At 45.7% G+C, this 22,981-nt stretch overlaps 2 protein-coding genes across 2 annotated transcripts; both read left to right on the top strand.

The window, feature by feature from the left end:
• The first annotated feature begins 5,001 nt into the window (after positions 1-5,001).
• Positions 5,002-8,749, top strand: LOC125641464 (uncharacterized). The gene is made up of 2 exons (XM_048861462.2): positions 5,002-5,084; positions 7,520-8,749. The coding sequence occupies exons 1-2, from the start codon at positions 5,082-5,084 to the stop codon at positions 8,462-8,464; spliced, it is 948 nt and encodes a 315-aa protein (XP_048717419.2). The 5' UTR covers positions 5,002-5,081; the 3' UTR covers positions 8,465-8,749.
• An 8,878-nt stretch (positions 8,750-17,627) lies between these two features.
• On the top strand, positions 17,628-20,809 carry EGR1 (early growth response 1). Its single transcript, XM_048861461.2, has 2 exons — positions 17,628-18,077; positions 18,541-20,809. Exons 1-2 carry the CDS (start codon positions 17,852-17,854, stop codon positions 19,842-19,844), a joined length of 1,530 nt encoding a protein of 509 aa, XP_048717418.1. The 5' UTR covers positions 17,628-17,851; the 3' UTR covers positions 19,845-20,809.
• Positions 20,810-22,981: the final 2,172 nt, after the last annotated feature.

Here is a 22,981-nt window from a genome sequence, read left to right as displayed (position 1 = left end):
CATGATGGTCCCTTCTGGCCTTAAAGTCTGTGAGTCTATGAGCAACACTAGATAAATTATCTAGGTCAGAGATGAGATTCTACCAGAACAGACAAGGAGGAGTCCTTGTGGCACCTTAGAGACTAACAAATGTATCTGGGCATAGGCTTTCGTGGGCTAAAACCCACCTTGACTTTAGCAAAGCTTTTGATACTGTCTCCCACAGTATTCTTGCCAGCAAGTTGAAGTATGGGCTGGATGAATGGACTATAAGGTGGACAGAGAGCTGGCTAGATCGTTGGGCTCAATGGGTAGTGATCAATGGCTCCATGTCTAGTTGGCAGCCAGTATCAAGCGGAGTGCCCCAAGGGTCAGTCCTGGGGCTGCTTTTATTCAATATCTTCATTAATGATCTAGAGGATGGTGTGGACTGCACCCTCAGCAAGTCTGCAGATGACACTAAACTGGGAGGAGTGCTGGATATGCTGGAGGGTAGGGATAGGCTACAGAGGGACCTAGACAAATTAGAGGATTGGGCCAAAAGAAATTTGATGAGGTTCAACAAGGACAAGTGCAGAGTCCTGCACTTAGAACGGAAGAATCCAATGCACCGCTACAGACTAGGGACCGAATGGCTCGGCAGCAGTTCTGCAGAAAAGGACCTAGGGGTTACAGCGGATGAGAAGCTGGATATGAGTCAACAGTGTGCCCTTGTTGCCAAGAAGGCTAACGGCATTTTGGGCTGTATCAGTAGGGGCATTGCCAACAGATCGAGGGACATGATCGTTCCCTTCTATTCGACGTTGGTGAGGCCTCATCTGGAGTACTGTGTCCAGTTTTGAGTCCCACACTACAAGAAGGATGTGGAAAAATTGGAAAGCATCCAGCGGAGGGCAACAAAAATGATTAGGGGACTGGAACACATGACTTATGAGGAGAGGCTGAGGGAACTGGGATTGATTAGTCTGCAGAAGAGAAGAATAAGGGGGGATTTGATAGCTCCTTTCAACTACCTGAAAGGGGGTTACAAAGAGGATGGATCTTGATCTTTCTCAGTGGACCAGATGACAGAACAAGGAATAATGGTCTCAAGTTGCAGTGGGGGAGGTTTAGGTTGGATATTAGGAAAAACTTTTTCAGTAGGAGAGTGGTGAAGCACTGAAATGTGTTACTTAGGGAGGTGGTGGTATCTCCTTTCTTTGAACAGGAGTACTTGTGGCACCTTAGAGACTAACAAATTTATTAGAGCATAAGCTTTCGTGGGCTACAGCCCACTTCATTGGATGCATAGAATGGAACATATAGTAAGAAGAAATATATATCCATACAGATAAGTTGGACGTTGCCATACAAACTGTGAGAGGCTAATTAGTTAAGATGAGCTATTATCAGCAGGAGAAAAAAACTTTTGTAGTGATAATCGCCCATATCACTACAAAAGTTTTTTTTCTCTTGCTGATAATAGCTCATCTTAACTAATTAGCCTCTCACAGGTTTCAGAGTAACAGCCGTGTTAGTCTGTATTCGCAAAAAGAAAAGGAGTACTTGTGGCACCTTAGAGACTAACCAATTTATTTGAGCATAAGCTTTCGTGAGCTACAGCTCACTTCATCGGATGCATACTGTGGAAAGTGTAGAAGATCTTTTTATATACACACAAAGCATGAAAAAATACCTCCTCCCACCCCACTCTCCTGCTGGTAATAGCTTATCTAAAGTGATCCTTACAATGTGTATGATAATCAAGTTGGGCCATTTCCAGCACAAATCCAGGTTTTCTCACGCCTCCGCCCCCACACACACACAAACCCACTCTCCTGCTGGTTATAGCTTATCTAAAGTGACCACTCTCCTTACAATGTGTATGATAATCAAGGTGGGCCATTTCCAGCACAAATCCAGGGTTTAACACGAATGTCTGGGGGGGGGGGGGGGGTAGGAAAAAACAAGGGGAAATAGGTTACCTTGCATAATGACTTAGCCACTCCCAGTCTCTATTCAAGCCTAAGTTAATTGTATCCAATTTGCAAATGAATTCCAATTCAAAGGTTTCTCGCTGGAGTCTGGATTTGAAGTTTTTTTGTTGTAAGATAGCAACTTTCATGTCTGTAATCGCGTGACCAGAGAGATTGAAGTGTTCTCCGACTGGTTTATGAATGTTTTAATTCTTGACATCTGATTTGTGTCCATTTATTCTTTTACGTAGAGACTGTCCAGTTTGACCAATGTACATGGCAGAGGGGCATTGCTGGCACATGATGGCATATATCACGTTGGTGGATGTGCAGGTGAACGAGCCTCTGATAATGTGGCTGATGTTATTAGGCCCTGTGATGGTATCCCCTGAATAGATATGTAGGCACAGTTGGCAATGGGCTTTGTTGCAAGGATAGGTTCCTGGGTTAGTGGTTCTGTTGTGTGGTATGTGGTTGCTGGTGAGTATTTGCTTCAGGTTGGGGGGCTGTCTGTAGGCAAGAACTGGCCTGTCTCCCAAGATTTGTGAGAGTGTTGGGTCATCCTCCAGGATAGGTTGTAGATCCTTAATAATGCGTTGGAGGGGTTTTAGTTGGGATCTGAAGGTGACGGCTAGTGGCGTTCTGTTATTTCCTTTGTTAGGCCTGTCCTGTAGTAGGTGACTTCTGGGAACTCTTCTGGCTCTATCAATCTGTTTCTTCACTTCTGCAGGTGGGTATTGTAGTTGTAAGAATGCTTGATAGAGATCTTGTAGGTGTTTGTCTCTGTCTGAGGGGTTGGAGCAAATGCGGTTGTATCGCAGAGCTTGGCTGTAGACGATGGATCGTGTGGTGTGGTCAGGGTGAAAGCTGGAGGCATGTAGGTAGGAATAGCGGTGAGTAGGTTTCCGGTATAGGGTGGTGTTTATGTGACCATCGTTTATTAGCACTGTAGTGTCCAGGAAGTGGATCTCTTGTGTGGACTGGACCAGGCTGAGGTTGATGGTGGGATGGAAATTGTTGAAATCATGGTGGAATTCCTCAAGGGCTTTTTTTCCATGGGTCCAGATGATGAAGATGTCATCAATATAGCGCAAGTAGAGTAGGGGCGTTAGGGGACGAGAGCTGAGGAAGCGTTGTTCTAAGTCAGCCATAAAAATGTTGGCATACAGTGGGGCCATGCGGGTACCCATAGCAGTGCCGCTGATCTGAAGGTATACATTGTCCCCAAATGTAAAATAGTTATGGGTAAGGACAAAGTCACAAAGTTCAGCCACCAGGTTAGCCATGACATTATCGGGGATAGTGTTCTTGATGGCTTGTAGTCCGTCTTTGTGTGGAATGTTGGTGTAGAGGGCTTCTACATCCATAGTGGCCAGGATGGTATTATCAGGAAGATCACCGATGGATTGTAGTTTCCTCAGGAAGTCAGTGGTGTCTCGAAGGTAGCTGGGAGTGCTGGTAGCGTAGGGCCTGAGGAGGGAGTCTACATAGCCAGACAATCCTGCTGTCAGCGTGCCAATGCCTGAGATGATGGGGCGCCCAGGGTTTCCAGGTTTATGGATCTTGGGTAGTAGACAGAATATCCCAGGTCGGAGTTCCAGGGGTGTGTCTGTGCGGATTTGATCTTGTGCTTTTTCAGGGAGTTTCTTGAGCAAATGCTGTAGTTTCTTTTGGTAACTCTCAGTGGGATCATAGGGTAATGGCTTGTATAAAGTGGTGTTGGAGAGCTGCCGAGCAGCCTCTTGTTCATATTCCGACCTATTCATGATGACAACAGCACCTCCTTTGTCAGCCTTTTTGATTATGATGTCAGAGTTGTTTCTGAGGCTGTGGATGGCATTGTGTTCCGCACGGCTGAGGTTATGGGGCAAGTGATGTACTGGAAATGGCCCAACTTGATTATCATACACATTGTAAGGAGAGTGATCACTTTAGATAAGCTATTACCAGCAGGAGAGTGGGGTGGGAGGAGGTATTTTTTCATGCTTTGTGTGTATATAAAAAGATCTTCTACACTTTCCACAGTATGCATCTGATGAAGTGAGCTGTAGCTCATGAAAGCTTATGCTCAAATAAATTGGTTAGCCTCTCACAGTCTGTATGGCAACTTCCAACTTATCTGTATGTATATATATTTCTTCTTACTATATGTTCCATTCTATGCATCCGATGTGGGCTGTAGTCCACAAAAGCTTATGCGCTAATAAATTTGTTAGTCTCTAAGGTGCCACAAGGACTCCTGTTCTTTTTGCTGATACAGACTAACACGGCTGCTACTCTGAATCCTTTCTTTGAGGTTTTTAAGGTCAGGCTTGACAAAGCTGTGGCTGGGATGATTTAGTTGGGGATTGGTCCTGCTTTGAGCAGGGGGTCAGACTAGATGACCTCCTGAGGTTCCTTCCAACCCTGATATTCTATGATTCCATGATTCATCAGATGCATGGAGTGTAAAATGCAGTAGAGAGGTATAAATACACAGCATATACCTCTCTACTGTATTTTCCACTCCATGCATCTGATGAAGAGGGTTTTAGCCCACGAAAGCTTATGTCCAAGTAAACGTGTTAGTCTCTAAGGTGCCACAAGGACTCCTGGTTGTTTTTGCTGATACAGACTAACACGGCTACCCCTCTGAAACCTACCAGGATAGAAACACTCTAAGAGACAGGAAAGTGTTTGAATACTTTGGGAAGCATTTATCAGCTCTGTCTGCAATGCCACAACCCTGACAGGAGCTTTTACAGTCTGTAATGTCATGCTTTCCAAATTAATGATTTTTCTGGATTTTTTGTATCTGTGCCTGAGAGTATATAGAACTGCAGTCAGCCTTGTTATACTCCTTCTTAACATATATGAAGTTACAGTTCTGCTTATATATTGTATGTATTTGGTAACAAACCACAAATAAATATGCAAACTTTCTGCTTCTAGCACATCTATGTTCTGCTTAGCTATAGCAGACCACTCCCTAGCCCTTATTTAAGCACAGGGAAGAGTTCCCTCTTGTGGCTGGATAATATTACTACAAATTATATAATTATGCTTCCTTTCTTTTGGGTTGTAATTTAGATTCCATGGAATTAATGGACATGTGGTGGACATCATCTGGATTGTGTGGTATAGAAGTTTTATCAGTATGAGTATGGTATGGTAAGTAAGTAGTGAAGCTGAAAGTGAGTTATGTAGGTCATTCCAAAAGAGTGCCAATGAGGCCTTTATCACAACTCATCTTACAGGAAAACTATTTAAAATTTAATTTATTCTATTCATTTTAAAAAACATTTATTAAGGCTACTTTTGTATCTCCTTCCTTCTCTCTCAGCCCCTCCGCCCCACCTCCATAGCTGTAAAGCCAGATGCCTTGGTGACCATGGCCCAGATAGATCCTTTGAAGATCTGGAGGTCCATGAGTACAACTGTGCAGGACTGAAAAGGAGAGGAAAATATTATTAATATATTTTAACATGTTCAAAATGACCTACAAAAGGTTTTCTTTGTATAAAAATGTCATAACTTAAGAGTCAGATATCTTGGTACCGCCTGGGGACAGAAACAAATCCCATATATCCCACTGAGAAGCTGGAATCTCCCCCCTCCCCCTTTCCAATAGTATAAAGCTTCCATTTCTAACATTGCAGACGTGTAATAAATTACACCATAAACCTGTTGGTGATTCTTTTGTAATGGCAGCTACTTAAACTTGTTTAGATCTTTGGAAAGTTAAAAATAGTTTCTGGAGAAAATGGAATTGGGGAGAGAAAACAGGTGTGGCAATCAGAGGTGCATGATAAATAAAAGCTAAGGCATGTGAATTGAAACAATTAACAGGTGGGCTATAAACTGAATTATTTGGGGGTATACCTGATAACCAGATTAAAGTAAGGTTTTTGCAAGAAATGGATTTGACTTTGTCAAAAAACAGTAGGTGTTCCAAACTTGTGAAAACTCTGCTTCCCACATAAAAGTATTAGCAAGCAAGAAAAGAAGTGCATCTAATTAAAAATGCATACCATGGCATTTAGACAGAGAATACAAAGTTTAACCAAACAGCATATATTAGATTTGAGTGAAATAAAAGCGGAGGCAATCACAAAAGGAAGCAAAGGTGTCCAGCACTAGCAATACAAGCAACTATTTTGCAAAAGCATGCTGTTTTCAGCACAAATTGCAAAGAAATTCAAAAGCAAATTACATTCATGAACAAAGGACAAAGCTCTGATAATGGAGAAACTGTTGTCTTTTTTTTTTTTTTTTTGCACGGGGGGTGTCTTAATATGTTTACAAAGCAGGGTAATACATCAAATTAGGTTGTGACTTAAATTATCTAAAAGTAAATTTCAAAAACAGTACTAGCGGCAAAGAGTGCTATGGCACCTTATAGACTAACAGACATATTGGAGCATAAGCTTTCTTGGGTGAATACCCACTTCGTCGGATGCCACCATGCAACAGTACTGAAACTGTCTGCAAGAAAATCATTGCCAGCATATGCAAAAAGGTAAATGACCCTCAATATTAAAATACAGAAATAAGTTTATTTAATTAAGTAGGTGCAAAATGAGCCTCTGTAGCAATGCAACAGTAATAGGTCTGTATAGGGACAGATCACTGATTGGGGCTTAACATTTTTTTCCCCGACTTTAATGCTGTGTAGGACTTCTAGAGAAAATGTCCTTACTGTGCTTTAAAAATGTTAAAATGGAATGTTAAAACCACTGGTTACAACCTGTTCAGGAAGGAAAGAATGGGTAAAAGAGATGTAGGAAGGTGGCACTTTACATTAAAGGTTTCAGAGTAGCAGCCGTGTTAGTCTGTATTCGCAAAGAGAAAAGGAGTACTAGTGGCACCCTTAGAGACTAACCAATTTATTTGAGCATAAGCTTTCGTGAGCTACAGCTCACTTCATCGGATGCATTCAGTGGAAAATACAGTGACATTACCTGCTTTAGAGTTGTTGCTAACTCAGAACTGCAAATGGATCAGTGTTCTAACTAAAAAAGCCCTGGTTGTGGGAGGGGGTGTCCTAGCAGAATTTAGGGTATGTCTATACTGCAGCTGGGAGCGAGCCTCAGTTAGCTGTCAGCCTCAGCTAGCTGGGCTTGAGTTAGCCTGCTAAAAATAGCAGCGAGGATGTTGCACCTTGGACTCTCAAACCTAAGGACTGGGCTGGAGAGCCCAAGCTCCAGCCCAAGCCACAGTGTCCACACTGTTCTTGTTAGTGTGCTAGCTCAAGTCCCACTTGCATGAGTTTGTTGACCAGGCTGCGAGACTCGCTCCCAGCTGCAGGGTAGACATAGCCTTACAGGCCACCAAATCAAACTAGAAAACAGGAGGAGCACCTGTATTTGCTGTATTGAAAGAGAAATGGTGGTGTAATGTGGGACTTCAATTTGGGAGACATGGTCTTGTGCAGCCAGTAGTAAAATATTATTAGAGTTTCTAAAATATTATAGATTATTTTCTAACACAAAAGGTATTGCACACAACACTAAGTAATGCTATTTTGGACTTCTTTATTATGGATAAAGATGAACTGACCTGTTGTGACCTGCACTGGATGTGCCATGTTTGTCTTTCTTCCACAGGACAGAAGCGACTTTGTCTGTACAAAGTGCAAGCTGGTCTCCATATTGGAAGAGAAGATTGAAGGTCTGGAGCAACAGATAACAACCCTGCGTTGCATACGAGAAACTGAGGATTTTCTGGACAAAACTCAGGATAGGCTTCTAGGGGCACAAAGCTCTACAGATATAGAGCAGGTTGCACAGAGGAGCCAAGAGGCCAGTGAAGAAGCTTGGCAACATGTGACCTCCAGAAGAGGTAAGCGGAATGTCCGGGTTCCAGTAACACAGACACAGGTAACTAACCGCTTTCATGTTCTCTCCACAGGTATCGTTGCGGAGAGTGGACCAGATGATATGTCTGGGGCGAGAAAGCAGAAGGAGACTCCGCTGGTTGGAAGGCATGAGATGCTATGTCCTGAGGTTGGGAGTTCCATGACCACCACTCCCAAGAGGAGAAGGCGGGTGGTGGTGGTCGGGGACTCTCTCCTCCGGGGGACTGAGTCATCTATCTGCCGCCCTGACCGGGAAAACCGAGAAGTCTGCTGCTTGCCAGGGGCTAAGATTCGCGATGTGACGGAGAGACTGCCGAGACTCATCAAGCCCTCGGATCGCTACCCCTTCCTGCTTCTCCACGTGGGCACCAATGATACTGCCAAGAATGACCTTGAGCGGATCACTGCGGACTATGTGGCTCTAGGAAGAAGGATAAAGGAGCTGGAGGCGCAAGTGGTGTTCTCGTCCATCCTCCCCGTGGAAGGAAAAGGCCTAGGTAGGGACTGTCGAATCGTGGAAGTCAACGAATGGCTACGCAGGTGGTGTCGGAGAGAAGGCTTTGGATTCTTTGACCATGGGATGGTGTTCCATGAAGGAGGAGTGCTGGGCAGAGATGGGCTCCATCTTACGAAGAGAGGGAAGAGCATCTTTGCCAGCAGGCTGGCTAACCTAGTGAGGAGGGCTTTAAACTAGGTTCACCGGGGGAAGGAGACCAAAGCCCTGAGGTAAGTGGGAAAGCGGGATACCGGGAGGAAGCACAGGCAGGAATGCCTCATACTGGGAATGAGGGGCGATCAACAGGTTATCTCAAGTGCTTATATACAAATGCACAAAGCCTTGGAAACAAGCAGGGGGAACTGGAGGTCCTGGTGATGTCAAGGAACTATGACGTGATCGGAATAACAGAGACTTGGTGGGATAACTCACATGACTGGAGTACTATCATGAATGGTTATAAACTGTTCAGGAAGGACAGGCAGGGCAGAAAAGGTGGGGGAGTAGCACTGTATGTAAGGGAGCAGTATGACTGCTCAGAGCTCCGGTACGAAACTGCAGAAAAACCTGAGTGTCTCTGGATTAAGTTTAGAAGTGTGTGCAACAAGAGTGATGTAGTGGTGGGAGTCTGCTATAGACCACCGGACCAGGGGGATGAGGTAGATGAGGCTTTCTTCCGGCAGCTCACGGAAGCTACTAGATCGCATGCCCTGATTCTCATGGGTGACTTTAATTTTCCTGATATCTGCTGGGAGAGCAATACAGCGGTGCATAGACAATCCAGGAAGTTTTTGGAAAGCGTAGGGGACAATTTCCTGGCGCAAGTGCTAGAGGAGCCAACTAGGGGGGGCGCTTTTCTTGACCTGCTGCTCACAAACCGGGTAGAATTAGTGGGGGAAGCAAAAGTGGATGGGAATCTGGGAGGCAGTGACCATGAGTTGGTTGAGTTCAGGATCCTGACGCAGGGAAGAAAGGTAAGCAGCAGGATACGAACCCTGGACTTCAGGAAAGCAGACTTCGACTCCCTCAGGGAACGGATGGCCAGGATCCCCTGAGGGACTAACTTGAAGGGGAAAGGAGTCCAGGAGAGCTGGCTGTATTTCAAGGAATCCCTGTTGAGGTTACAGGGACATACCATCCCGATGAGTCGAAAGAATAGTAAATATGGCAGGCGACCAGCTTGGCTTAATGGTGAAATCCTAGCGGATCTTAAACATAAAAAAGAGGCTTACAAGAAGTGGAAGGTTGGACATATGACCAGGGAAGAGTATAAAAATATTGCTCGGGCATGTAGGAATGATATCAGGAGGGCCGAATCGCACCTAGAGCTGCAGCTAGCCAGAGATGTCAAGAGTAACAAGAAAGGTTTCTTGAGGTATGTTGACAACAAGAAGAAAGCCAAGGAAAGTGTGGGCCCCTTACTGAATGAGGGAGGCAACCTAGTGACAGAGGATGTGGAAAAAGCTAATGTACTCAATGCTTTTTTTGCCTCTGTTTTCATTAACAAGGTCAGCTCCCAGACTGCTGCGCTGGGCATCGCAAAATGGGGAAGAGATGGCCAGCCCTCTGTGGAGATAGAGGTGGTTAGGGACTATTTAGAAAAGCTGGACGTGCACAAGTCCATGGGGCCGGACGAGTTGCATCCGAGAGTGCTGAAGGAATTGGCGGCTGTGATTGCAGAGCCATTGGCCATTATCTTTGAAAACTCGTGGCGAACGGGGGAAGTCCCAGATGACTGGAAAAAGGCTAATGTAGTGCCAATCTTTAAAAAAGGGAAGAAGGAGGATCCTGGGAACTACAGGCCAGTCAGCCTCACCTCAGTCCCTGGAAAAATCATGGAGCAGGTCCTCAAAGAATCAATCCTGAAGCACTTGCATGAGAGGAAAGTGATCAGGAACAGCCAGCATGGATTCACCAAGGGAAGGTCATGCCTGACTAATCTAATCGCCTTTTATGATGAGATTACTGGTTCTGTGGATGAAGGGAAAGCAGTGGATGTATTGTTTCTTGACTTTAGCAAAGCTTTTGACACGGTCTCCCACAGTATTCTTGTCAGCAAGTTAAGGAAGTATGGGCTGGAAGAATGCACTATAAGGTGGGTAGAAAGCTGGCTAGATTGTCGGGCTCAACGGGTAGTGATCAATGGCTCCATGTCTAGTTGGCAGCCGGTATCAAGTGGAGTGCCCCAAGGGTCGGTCCTGGGGCCGGTTTTGTTCAATATCTTCATAAATGATCTGGAGGATGGTGTGGATTGCACTCTCAGCAAATTTGCGGATGATACTAAACTGGGAGGAGTGGCAGATACGCTGGAAGGGAGGGATAGGATACAGAAGGACCTAGACAAATTGGAGGATTGGGCCAAAAGAAATCTGATGAGGTTCAATAAGGATAAGTGCAGGGTCCTGCACTTAGGACGGAAGAACCCAATGCACAGCTACAGACTAGGGACCGAATGGCTAGGCAGCAGTTCTGCGGAAAAGGACCTAGGGGTGACAGTGGACGAGAAGCTGGATATGAGTCAGCAGTGTGCCCTTGTTGCCAAGAAGGCCAATGACATTTTGGGATGTATAAGTAGGGGCATAGCGAGCAGATCGAGGGACGTGATCGTTCCCCTCTATTCGACATTGGTGAGGCCTCATCTGGAGTACTGTGTCCAGTTTTGGGCCCCACACTTCAAGAAGGATGTGGATAAATTGGAGAGAGTCCAGCGAAGGGCAACAAAAATGATTAGGGGTCTGGAACACATGAGTTATGAGGAGAGGCTGAGGGAGCTGGGATTGTTTAGCCTGCAGAAGAGAAGAATGAGGGGGGATTTGATAGCTGCTTTCAACTACCTGAAAGGGGGTTCCAAAGAGGATGGCTCTAGACTGTTCTCAATGGTAGCAGATGACAGAACGAGGAGTAATGGTCTCAAGTTGCAGTGGGGGAGGTTTAGATTGGATATTAGGAAAAACTTTTTCACTAAGAGGGTGGTGAAACACTGGAATGCGTTACCTAGGGAGGTGGTAGAATCTCCTTCCTTAGAGGTTTTTAAGGTCAGGCTTGACAAAGCCCTGGCTGGGATGATTTAACTGGGAATTGGTCCTGCTTCGAGCAGGGGGTTGGACTAGATGACCTTCTGGGGTCCCTTCCAACCCTTATATTCTATGATTCTATGATTCTATGATCACTGGACTGGAAGTTGGTGGTTGCCTAGGCACCAATGATCATTATGTGATTACATTTAGTTTGGGCAAACAGAGAATATGTCCTGATTCCATCCATTATGGGCAAAGAGAGGACAGTCCCAAACAGTAATATGTATATTTAGGGCTTCAAAAGGACTAATTTTCCAAAGATGAGGAAAATTATGAGGAAAATATATTGGGCGGAAAAATTTAGACAGAAAAATATGAATGATAACTGAGCGTTGTTTAAGAAGAGTTTAGTAGATGACCAAAAAGCCATAATTCTACAATTGTGAAAGAGGATAACTTTGTTTAAAAGACCATACTGGATGTGAGGTCAGGAAGGAACTTTCCCCAAGTCAGATTGGCAGATATCTTGAGGATTTTTCACCTTCCTCTGCAGAATAGGTCACAGTTCATTTGCTAGAATCATCTTGGTATATCTCACTTAATCAATTCATTGACATTGCAGGGGCCTCTGGGATTAGTGCATCTCAGTCCCTTGTGTTCACTTCTCTGGTGCGTCACCTGAGGACGGTAGTACTTTGGTCTGATTTTGGTTGTTGGGCTTGGTGTGCAGGTGCTGGGTGGTGTTTAGTGGCCTTGTGATATACTGGAGGTCAGACAAGATGATCTGATGGTCACTTCTGTCTTTAAACTCTCTAACTCTCTGACTCTTTATCTACACTGCCACTTTACAGTGCTGCAACTTTCTCGCTCAGGGGTGTGAAAAAAAAATCCCTGAGCGCTGCAAGTTTCAGTGCTGTAACGGGGCAATGTAGAGAGTGCACCAGCTCTGGGAGCCATGCTCCCAGCACTGGTAGCTACTCCCCTCGTGGGGGTGGGTTTTTTTACAGCACTGGGAGAGCTCTCTCCCAGTGCTGGTGCCGCGACTACACAGCTACATTGAAGCGCTGCCGCAGCAGTGCTTTAACATTGCTAATGAAGACATACCCTAAGAGGATAAATGAAGGCCACAATTAGAAATAAAAGACTAATATATAACAAATGGAAAAGGGGGGGGGTATAGATAGCAATCAGTATAAATTAGAAGTTAAGAAAGAGATTTGAAGAGGGAAAATTCCAAGGCTGATGCACCTAAGCACAATAAGGATTTTTTTAAATGGTGAAATAGATCCATGACTCACCTCTGTGGTGAAAAACAGTGAAGAGGAACGCTGCCCACTACTAATGGCAATTATCAGTATCTATTTCAGAGGTTTAGTTATTAAAAATGAGGATTGCTGAATAATAAGGCAATAGTTGAAAACAAATTCCAGAAAGTTTTGTGAAATCTACATAGTAACAAGAGCACTTAATTCATTTAAATCACCACTTTAGACTCATCAGCAAGAATGAATTTCATTATCCTGCCTAGATCTTAGTATGAATTTGTGTGTTCAGTTTTTTAAAAACTACACTGCTTTCATCTCACTTCAGACTGGAAAATCTGTGGCCTTGTCTACATACAAAATTGCACTGGATTACATAAGAACTTAAGAATGCTCACACTGGGTTAAACCAAAGGTTCATCTAGCCCAGTATCCTGTCTTCTGACAGTGGAGATATGAGGTGCTTCAGAGGGAATGAACAGAACAGGTAATCATAAAGTGATCCATTCCCTGTCGCCCATTCCTAGCTTCTGTCAAACGCAGGCTAGGGACACCATCTCTGCCCATCTTGGCTAATTGCCATTCATGGATCTATCCTCCATGACTTTATCTCATTCTTTTTTGAACCCTGTTATAGTCTTGGCCTTCACAACATCCTCTGGCAAAGAGTTCCACAGGTTGACTGTGCATTGTGTGAAGAAATACTTCCTTTTATTTGCTTTAAACCTGCTGCCTATTAATTTCATTTGGTGACCCCTAGTTCTTGTGTTATGAGAAGGAGTATATAACACTTCCTTATTTACTTTTTCCACACCACTCATGATTTTATAGACCGTTACCATATTCCCCCTTAGTCTCTTTTCCAAGCTGAAAAGTCCCACTCTTATTAATCTCTCCTCATATGGCAACAGTTCCATACCTCTAATCATTTTTGTTGCCCTTTTCTGAACCTTTTCCAATTCCACTATATATTTTTTTAGACGGGGCAACCACATCTGTATGAAGTATTCAAGATGTGGGCATGGCTTGGATTTATATAGAGGCATCATGATCTTTTCTGTCGTCTTATCTGTCCCTTTCTTAATGATTCCTAATATTCTGTTCGCTTTTTTGACTACCACTGCACGTTGAGCGGATGTTTTCAGAGAGCTATCCACAATGACTCCAAGATATTTTTCTTGAGTGGTAACAGCTCATTTAGACCCCATCATTTTATATGTATAGTTGGGATTATGTTTTCCAATGTGCATTACTTTGCATTTATTAACATTGAATTTCATCTGCCATTTTGTTGCCCAGTCACCCAGTTTTGTGAGATCCCTTTGTAACTCTTCACAGTCTGCTTTGCACTTAACTATCTTGACTGGTTTTCTATTATCTGCAAATTTTGCCACCTCACTGTTTATTTCATTTTCCAGATCATCTATGAATATGTTGAATAGGACTGGTCCCAGTACAGACTCTTGGAGGACACTACTATTTACCTTTCTCCATTCTGAAAACTGACCATTTATTCCTACCCTTTGTTTCCTATCTTTTAAACAGTTACCAATCCATGAGAGGACCTTCTATCTTATCCCATGACTACTTACTTTGCTTAAGAGCCTTTGGTGAGGGACCTTGTCAAAGGCTTTCTGAAAATCTAAGTACACTATATCCACTGGATCGCTCTTGTCCGCATGCTTGTTGACCCTCCCCTCCCCCAAAGAATTCTAGTAGATTGGTGAGGCATGATTTCCCTTTACAAAAGCCATGTTGACTCTTCCCCAGCAAATCATGTTCATCTCTGTGTCTCACAATTCTGTTCTTTATTAGTTTCAACCAGTTTGCCCAATTCTGAAGTCAGGCTTACTGGCCTGTAATTGCCAGGATCACCTCTGGAGCCTTTTTAAAAAATTGGTGTCATATTAGCTATCCTCCAGTCATTTGGTACAGAAGATGATTTAAATTATAGGTTACAAACCACAGTTAGTAATTCTGCAATTTCACATTTGAGTTCCTTCAGTTTTTAAAGGGCAGACATTGATTTAACTTAATTCAATAAAGAATCAGTTTAAGCTAACTCAGCATACACTAGATTTAAAGTGATTTTAACAGTGTCAACAGAGGCTTTTGCACCCACCAAAAATTGGTTTACAAACTGGTTTTGGTTAAATCAGTGTAACTCCATGTTTAAATGAGGCCTAGGATCAATTTTAAATGGTGCAAAAGATCAAAATTAATGAGCACAGGGACTGTCTACTGCCAAGGCATTATAAAATGTTGATCTTCTAATGATTAAAAAAGAAAAATTGTCCCAATCTAGCCTAGCATTTGTGGAATCATCATTTTTAATTCAACTAGATTCTTTCCATATGGACCTCCCTGCAGGGACTCCCTCTGTGTCATCTCTGAAACAGAGCTATTAGGAATGAGAGTGTTAGCTGGGGCTGATTATTGGTGTTTACACTGCTGTACATTTTATTTCTGCCTTTGCATAGTGCTCTAATCAAGCTATTTTCGAGCAGGATTGTCTAGCTGATAGTCTGCTAAATAAATAATGGATAAAGGGTTTTGCCGTTCTTTTTAAAACATTAAAGCAAAGGGAAAGTAGCCTGCAGCAAAAGGGAGCTTCGAAAGCCCGCAGGGACGTGGCCATGGGAGCAACCTCCTGAAATGATATTAGGAAACTTAGATCTTCTGAGCCAGCGTGGTGGGAAAGTGCTCAGACCTGCCGCCGAGCATCTCATCCAGGTGGACGAATTAACACAAGCTTCATATTTCTGCACAGTTGCCAACTGCTTGGAAATGTATTGAGATCTGGAAAACCCCGGGAAGAAAGATTGCCCCCCACCCTGGGAACTGGTGAACCTGGTGCTTGTCACTCTAAGTACTGAAGATGTTTATGACTCTTCGCCTTCACTGTAATCCTGGGCTCCCTGGCTCAGGGCCCATAAGTAATGGAACTGAGGGGGGCACACCCGCGCGCAGAGACCTGCTGTGAGGCAGTGTCTGGGGGGGTCTGGGGGGTTCTGCGGTGGGTTCCCCTGCTCCACCCGCAGGGCAGAGCCCCCAGAGGGTTGCTCCCTGTTAGGCTGGTATTCTGCAGTATTCGTGCAGCTCCAGCCGAGGAGCTCTCTATTCACGGGGCTATCTATCCTGCTCTCAGAGGACTGCGGGGGAAGCACTTGCAGAGGCGGCTGCGCAAGCTCAGTGCAATCTCACTGCGTCTCAGGCTCCCACTCGGCAAGAAGCCCAGAAAACCCCTAACAGCGAACCTCGGAGTAAATGGAGTGTCTACCTGGAGTCTTGGGGGTGATGTGCACGGAATCCCTGGGCTGAAGGGCGCGAACTCTTCTCCCTCCGCCTCGGTACCTGGCGCTAGAGCCAGATGCGGCGCTTAGTCACAGTTGGCCCGGCCCTAGGCACTAGGCGGCAGCACCGAGCCACTTATTTATAATTCCCCGAGATTCCCAATATTTTGCATCATCAGGAAATTCCCTTTCACTAGAAGCTGCAGCCTCTGCAGTGCGTGCACTGAGGGCGCTGTGCAGTCCTGAGCCAGCAGCATTTCTTCTGGCAACGCACGGGTCACTCTGGGGCTCTACAGCAGAGTTGGGACCAGCATGCTGAGGCACTGGGCAATGCTTTCAGCCTCAATCGACTGGATAAAGTGCAGCCGAGGGCTCTGAAGACGGGAAGGACAGGAAATCCCCCTTGTACAGTAGGACATTCCCCATGACGTGCAACCAGAGCCCTACAAGAATGCTCAGAGGAGGGAAAGGAGTGTTGGTGTCCTACTCTCGCAAAATGCAGGGGTTTAGGGGACAGGGCTGGGCGCCATTGGTCTAACAGGGTAGAGTGCCCCCTGCTCTTCTTTGTGTAGGGGACACACCTCCAAACCCTGCCCCAGGAGTGCTGGGGCCCTCCAAGGAGCCTCTCTTTTCCCGGCACAGCCAGGTGGAGTAGAATGCTCATTGCAAAGCCCAGGAATCCCAGAAATTCCCCTTTCCTGGGCCAAGCTGATCCCACTAGGGGCAGACTGCCAGCACCAGGGGAACCTCCTCTGCACTGGGGTTGTTAAAATACGCAGCGCAGGCTGATCAGTCAGACCCCCGCCGCACCTGTCGTGAATGCGAGACGCAGAATGGCAGCAAAGGGTGCGATTCTTACAAAGGAGCAGGAAAACAAGCAGAAAATGTGCTAATCACAAACTGAAATGGGAGTGGGGGGGTCGTTGTCTATCGGAGCTCTGTTTTGTGCAGTCTTCCCGGTAACACAGCAGGCCCTAGTCCCTGCTTTGAACAGTGGGCTTCACTAATGGTTAATACTAGGTTATCTTCCAGCATAGGCGGTGAAACTAGAAGTGCTGCTGTACCCCTTTGCTTGAAGTGGTTTCCATCATATACAGGATTCACAGTTTGGTTCAATGGCTCTCAGCACCCACACTATACACATTGTTCCAACTCCTGTGTGTTCCGGTCCCCCAGGTTCAGGAAATCCTCTTCCCAGGGCGCTCCACAGCCATTCCTGGAGCAGATCAAGTGCCCAAACAAGCCCTGCTCTTCCCCTGCCTAAGCCTTCCACGCCCAGCCCGAGAACAGGCAGCTCTGCAGGGCTGAAAGAAACGCTGGAGCTGCTCTTCCTTTCGCCACTTCGCTCCCCGCCGCCCCCCCCGTCGGGTTCGCCTCTCTCCACCCCCTCCCAGAGCCGGAATCGCCATATTAGGAGCAGGAAGGCTCCCGCCGGAACCGGGACTTATAAGGCTGTTTCCTTATATGGACTCTGCGGCCGGGGGCTTCCGGCGGCCTGGGTTGAGGCGGCGACTGGGACCCGAGGAGGACAGCGGCGGGGGGGCTCGTGCGCTGCCCCCCAGAGAAACCCAGCGATAGGGTGAGAGGGGTATAGGACCCTAGGGCGGGCGCGGGGCTCTTGTTCCTATCTGGGCTGGGCCCCCACCACCCGGCTTCCCCAGTGCCAGCTACTGACGCCAGGCTGGGTCTTCCAGCCTGGCTCCATATAAGGGTTTCCTGTCCGCCATATATGGCCATGTACGTCATGGCCGGGGCGGCCCGCAGCCGATGGGGACTCGATATATAGGGGCGGCTCTAGGGCGGGCGAAGAGCTGATAGCTTCCAGCGGGCAGAGCCGGGGGAGCCCCGGGCTGAGCGCTTCTACCGGGCAGAGCCAGGGGGAGCCCCAGGCCGCTGGGGAGGGGAGCCAGCATATCTCGAGCCCAGCAGCAGCACGCGACTGGCGCTTCTGGCCGGCCGCCTGGCCCCTGGTGCGCAGCATCCCTGTGTCCCCAGGCAAAGCCCACTCCCCGCATGGCCGTGGCCAAGGCGGAGATGCAGCTCCTGCCCCCGCTGCAGATCTCTGACCCCTTCAGCTCCTTTCCACACTCGCCCCCCACCATGGACAGTAACTACCCCAAGCTGGAGGAGATGATGCTACTCAGCGGCGGGGGCCCCCAGTTCCTCACCTCCAGTGGGGCCCCTGAAAACAGCGGTTTCAACCCTCCCGGAGAGCAGCACTTCGAGCATCTCGCTGCAGGTAAGCGACGGTCTCTGTCCGCAGGGGGTTGGGAGTGGGAGCCTGTGGTGGGGACACTCGTTGCGAAATGTCCCCCTCCGCCGCCCGAGTCCTCGGTTCTCGGGCGCTGTAGGGGAGCTCTACGAGGGCAGGTGCAGTTTGCTCGGGATTCCGCCGGTGCTAATGATGCATCAGCCTCGCTGGCTGCGCTAGGGGGATTCTCTCTACCTGCGCCAGCTCCTCTTAGCGATGCGCTTTCTGCTGCTGGAGCGCTGCCAGTAGCGCGCTGCAATATGTAACGCTCAATTTTTAATTAGCCCGGGGGGCGGGGGTAGCCCCGTTGGGGCCGGGCAGGGCTAGCCCGGGGGGAGGGGAGAGGGCTGGGTGTAATAGCGCTGGGGCTGGGCAGGGCTAGCGGGGCGGAGGGTAGCAGCCCTGGGACTGCAGCATCTCTTGGAAGTAACGGCTACTCTTCTCTTTTCAGACACGTTTCCCGAGATCTCTTTGAATAATGAGAAACCCTTGGCAGAAACTAGCTACCCCAATCAGACAAGCAGGCTGCCGCCTATAACCTACACGGGCCGCTTCTCTCTGGAACCAGCCCCCAACAGCAGCAACACTCTCTGGCCAGAGCCTCTGTTCAGCCTTGTTAGTGGGCTGGTGGGCATGGCTAACCTACCTACCACTTCTACACCTTCTTCATCACCAACCTCCTCATCCTCACAGACCCCGCCCCTGAGCTGCTCTGTACAGGCCAGCGACAACAGCCCGATCTATTCAGCAGCACCAACATTTCCCAATTCTAGCTCTGAGATTTTCCCTGAGCAGCAAACCCAGTCCTTCTCAAACGCTCCCAGTACCTCGCTCCAGTACCCTCCCCCAGCTTATCCGGCTGCTAAAACCAACTTCCAGGTGCCAATGATCCCAGACTACTTATTCCCCCAGCAACAGGGGGAATCTCTCAGCCTGGTCCCAGCTGATCAGAAACCATTTCCAATGCTAGAAACCAGACCCCAGCAGCCGTCTCTCACACCTCTCTCCACTATCAAAGCTTTTGCTACCCAGACTGGCTCCCAAGATCCGAAGACGCTAAACACTACGTATCAGTCCCAGCTAATCAAGCCAAGCAGGATGAGAAAATACCCCAACCGACCTAGCAAGACCCCTCCTCATGAGAGACCCTACGCGTGCCCAGTGGAGTCCTGTGACAGGAGGTTTTCCAGATCTGATGAGCTGACCCGGCACATTCGGATTCACACAGGACAAAAACCTTTTCAGTGCCGTATTTGTATGAGGAATTTCAGCAGAAGCGATCACTTGACCACTCATATCCGAACCCACACTGGGGAGAAGCCATTTGCCTGTGATATTTGTGGTAGAAAGTTTGCCAGAAGCGATGAGAGGAAGAGACACACTAAAATTCACCTGAGACAGAAGGATAAGAAAGCAGAAAAGTCAACTCCAGCCTCTACTGCATCTCAGATTTCCACCTACTCCTCCCCCCCAATGACAACTTCCTACCCATCTCCAGCCGCCACCACTTACCCTTCTTCAGTGCCTACATCTTATTCCTCCCCAGTGTCTTCTTCCTATCCATCTCCAGCACACACCACCTTCCCTTCCCCCTCAGTAGCAACTACATATCCTTCTGTTACTGCCACCTTTCAGGCCCAAGTATCTACCACTTTCCCCTCTCCAGGGATTACCAATTCTTTCAGTTCACAAGGGACTTCAGCACTTTCAGAAATGTCATCAACTTTTTCTCCAAGGACAATTGAAATTTGTTGAGACTGTAAAGACGGAAATATAAAAATAGCTGATTGGTACTATCAGACTGAATGGAGTCTGTCCGTTACTAAAGAACATCATACGTAGCAAGGCCATCCTAAGTTTTCTTTAAACTTCAACTGCCTGAAACAACTGCCATTTAAGTTCTCCACTTCTATCAAAAGACTTAATTTGCATGGACAATGGATATAATTTCAATATAATTTTCCCCCATAAACATTTTACTGAGAGAGGAACTTTTATTAAATACATAGACAATGTAAAATGTACATGTGTCATGGTATGGTTTTGCTTTCCTTTGGGTACTATTGATGATGTGAAAATTCTTTGCGTATTCATATTGTATTATTTGGAGTTAGCAGGCCCATATTTTGTAAATGGTAATTCTATTTTAGTGACTATGCTGTAATGAGTTTTAAACTTATTTGAGAACAGCACTTACTATGTATTCAAGCATGTAAGAGTGATGTTTTGTAAATATCACCTGATGAGACACTCATATGGCAAAAGTTTGTTTTTAAAGTTACATGTCTTGGTGCCTTTTTGTGAAGCCTTGCTGACGTCATGCATTTGTGTGAATGGATGCTTTGCATCTAGCCTTAAGGTGAAAGGGATTTTATTAAAAGAATGTAAGGGAGACTGGTGGGGGGGGGATTGAGAAGGAGCTAGAAGACAGAATGTAAGCAAAAAAACCTCTCAAAGTCTATTTTTGTTACTGAAATGTAAATTTATAAATATATATTCAGGAGTTGGAATGTTGTAGTTTACCTACTAAGTAGGCAGCAATTTTGTATGTTATGAACATGCAGTTCATTATTTTGTGGTTTCTTTTTACTTTGTAATTGTATTTGTTTAAACAAAAAGTGACTGTTTAGCTTATAAACACATTGAATGCGCTTTACTGCCAATGGGATACTTGGTGTACAATACCCTTCAGAAAAAGTAAATAAAATATCAAAACAGTGCATTTTTTCTTTAAGGCTTGTGTGTGTGGGAAACATGCTTTTACCCATATCCTTGACTCCTTCCCCTCAGTTAAAGATCTGTTTTTTCCTCAATAGATTTGTTGTAACTTCCATGGAACTGAGCTAGGTGTCTCTGCAGTGAGAAGGTGAGATGTCTCAAGAGCTGTAGCAACCTCATTTAATTAATTGGGAGTAACTGGTGTTACATCTTTAACTATTTAAGAGAGGATACAGAGCATGTATCATAAGTTACGTGTACTACCCACCATTTGTCAAATATCTACATAAGCCTTGAGCCTGGCTGCTCACTTGGATGGAAGGGTCAATTGGTTAATTCTGTTTAGCCAGAGGGTAATATAGAAGAGAATCTTAGTTACTGCTTGACTTCAGGTAAAAAAAAAAAAGTGAAAAAACAAGCATATTGCTTGGATTTATAGCTAGTAGTGAATGGGGAGGGGCACAGAATATGAGTGAGGAGAGGGAAATCATTCCAAAGGAGCTGGGCAGATTAGAAATATGGGAAGGTAATAAAATTATATATAGTGTGGAAAATACATTTTGAATATATGTGGGGGGTGGGAATAATTTTAAATCAGAGTCAACTGATGGAAGCCTACTGCTAGTAGCAGCAATTTAGCTAGGTGTTTGTACCAGTAAATATAACAGAGCATTCCATTCTGGTCACCCCAGTGCAGAAAAAAAGACAATGTGGAGAGAGACTTCAGTGAAGAGCAATGAGGTATTCATATGATAGTGACTGGTGCCATAGAAATTAATATAACTAGAGAACTGGTGTGATTGAGTACTCCTGCCACTAGTTATTAATCATTGTGACTGCTGTACGAAAAGATCTCAGAGTAGGGCTCCTAGAACTAGGCTCAGTGATTTTTTTTTAAATGTATAGAACTATGCCTTGCAAGAACTCAAGACAGATAGAAAAAGAGTTCAAATAAGTACCCAGATCTTCAGCTGATGTAAATAGGTGTAGCTCAATGCTGCTTTACCCAAGCTGAAGCTATGTGTGATCATTAGTAGATTGCCCCAGCACACCAATGTTATACCAGTCACCAACCTTCTCAAGAAAAGTGAGGTGCTAAAGAAGGTTGTTTGTAAATACCACAGACTAAGACTCAATTGAGAGCATAGCCCCATGTAGAATGTATTGGAGATGAGTCATCCATTCTGGACGTGAACTCTACACCTTCTCACCAAGTGTAAATGAAAACAAGTACAGCTTCAAACTCAGCTCCATTCACTCTTTGAGGGAATCTTGTTTGAGCTACTTCCTCAGCTCTTGCTCTGGAGGACTTAAAACTCCTCAGCATTTGTCTAGCATTCTAGACCATTGTGACAAAGTGTAAATCTACTTTTTTGCCTGTTTCCAAGGTAACATTGTTACACTGACCATAGATCCTCTTTCATTTTCAGAATTAATCCGTTTCTTAATGACACCAGATCAGGTGATGCTTTGCCCCTTCAAATACCAATCATCTATAATTTGCCACTATGGAGCTGTAATCTAGGGTATCATTAGTTTTAAGATTTAGAACCATCTGTAGCTTCAGAGCTCACCTCAGTAAAATCCTATATTTTTTGGTCAGAGTGTTTGTCTCTGTCCCAGCATCTAGGGGTGGGGGTTCATTCTAGCTGTCTTGGTCACAAATCTCTCTTCCTGGGAAGACAGGGAGGTTTTAGAGGATTGTTTACCAAAACAGCCAATCTGTAAAATCCACTGACTGACTACTCCTTTACAGGAAATGAGTTGTCCTTTCTGGGATTCTCTGACAGACAAACTTAGGCCTGTGAGGCAGCTGAAGTTTGGTCTGCTGTACTGATGGCTAAAGATCAAAGAATGAATTTCTTCCCATGGTGAATTTACTTTTTAGACCCAGAGCCAAGGCTACCCACAGATGATCACAGAAGCATTTCCCTTCAATGAGTCACTGTGGGAGCACTCCTGGTGTTGGCAGTGCATGAACTGGGGGGAAAATGCTATTTACCTCCACTTTCCTCCTCAATTTTCACAACCATTAACCATAAGTGGTGGCCTAGGAAACCACTTATAGCCCCTAGTCTAATCAATGGTGTGAGACATGGATGTATCTCTTATACCTCCCAATATGAACACAGGTGATGGGCATTACACTTGTTTTACCCAAAGTACTTCTTCTG

This window comes from Caretta caretta, chromosome 8 (assembly GCF_965140235.1).
Source record: "Caretta caretta isolate rCarCar2 chromosome 8, rCarCar1.hap1, whole genome shotgun sequence".
In the NCBI taxonomy this organism is placed as follows: Eukaryota; Metazoa; Chordata; order Testudines; family Cheloniidae; genus Caretta; species Caretta caretta.
The sequence above is the reverse complement of the archived record's forward strand: the minus strand, read 5'-3'. Positions and strand labels throughout refer to the sequence as shown.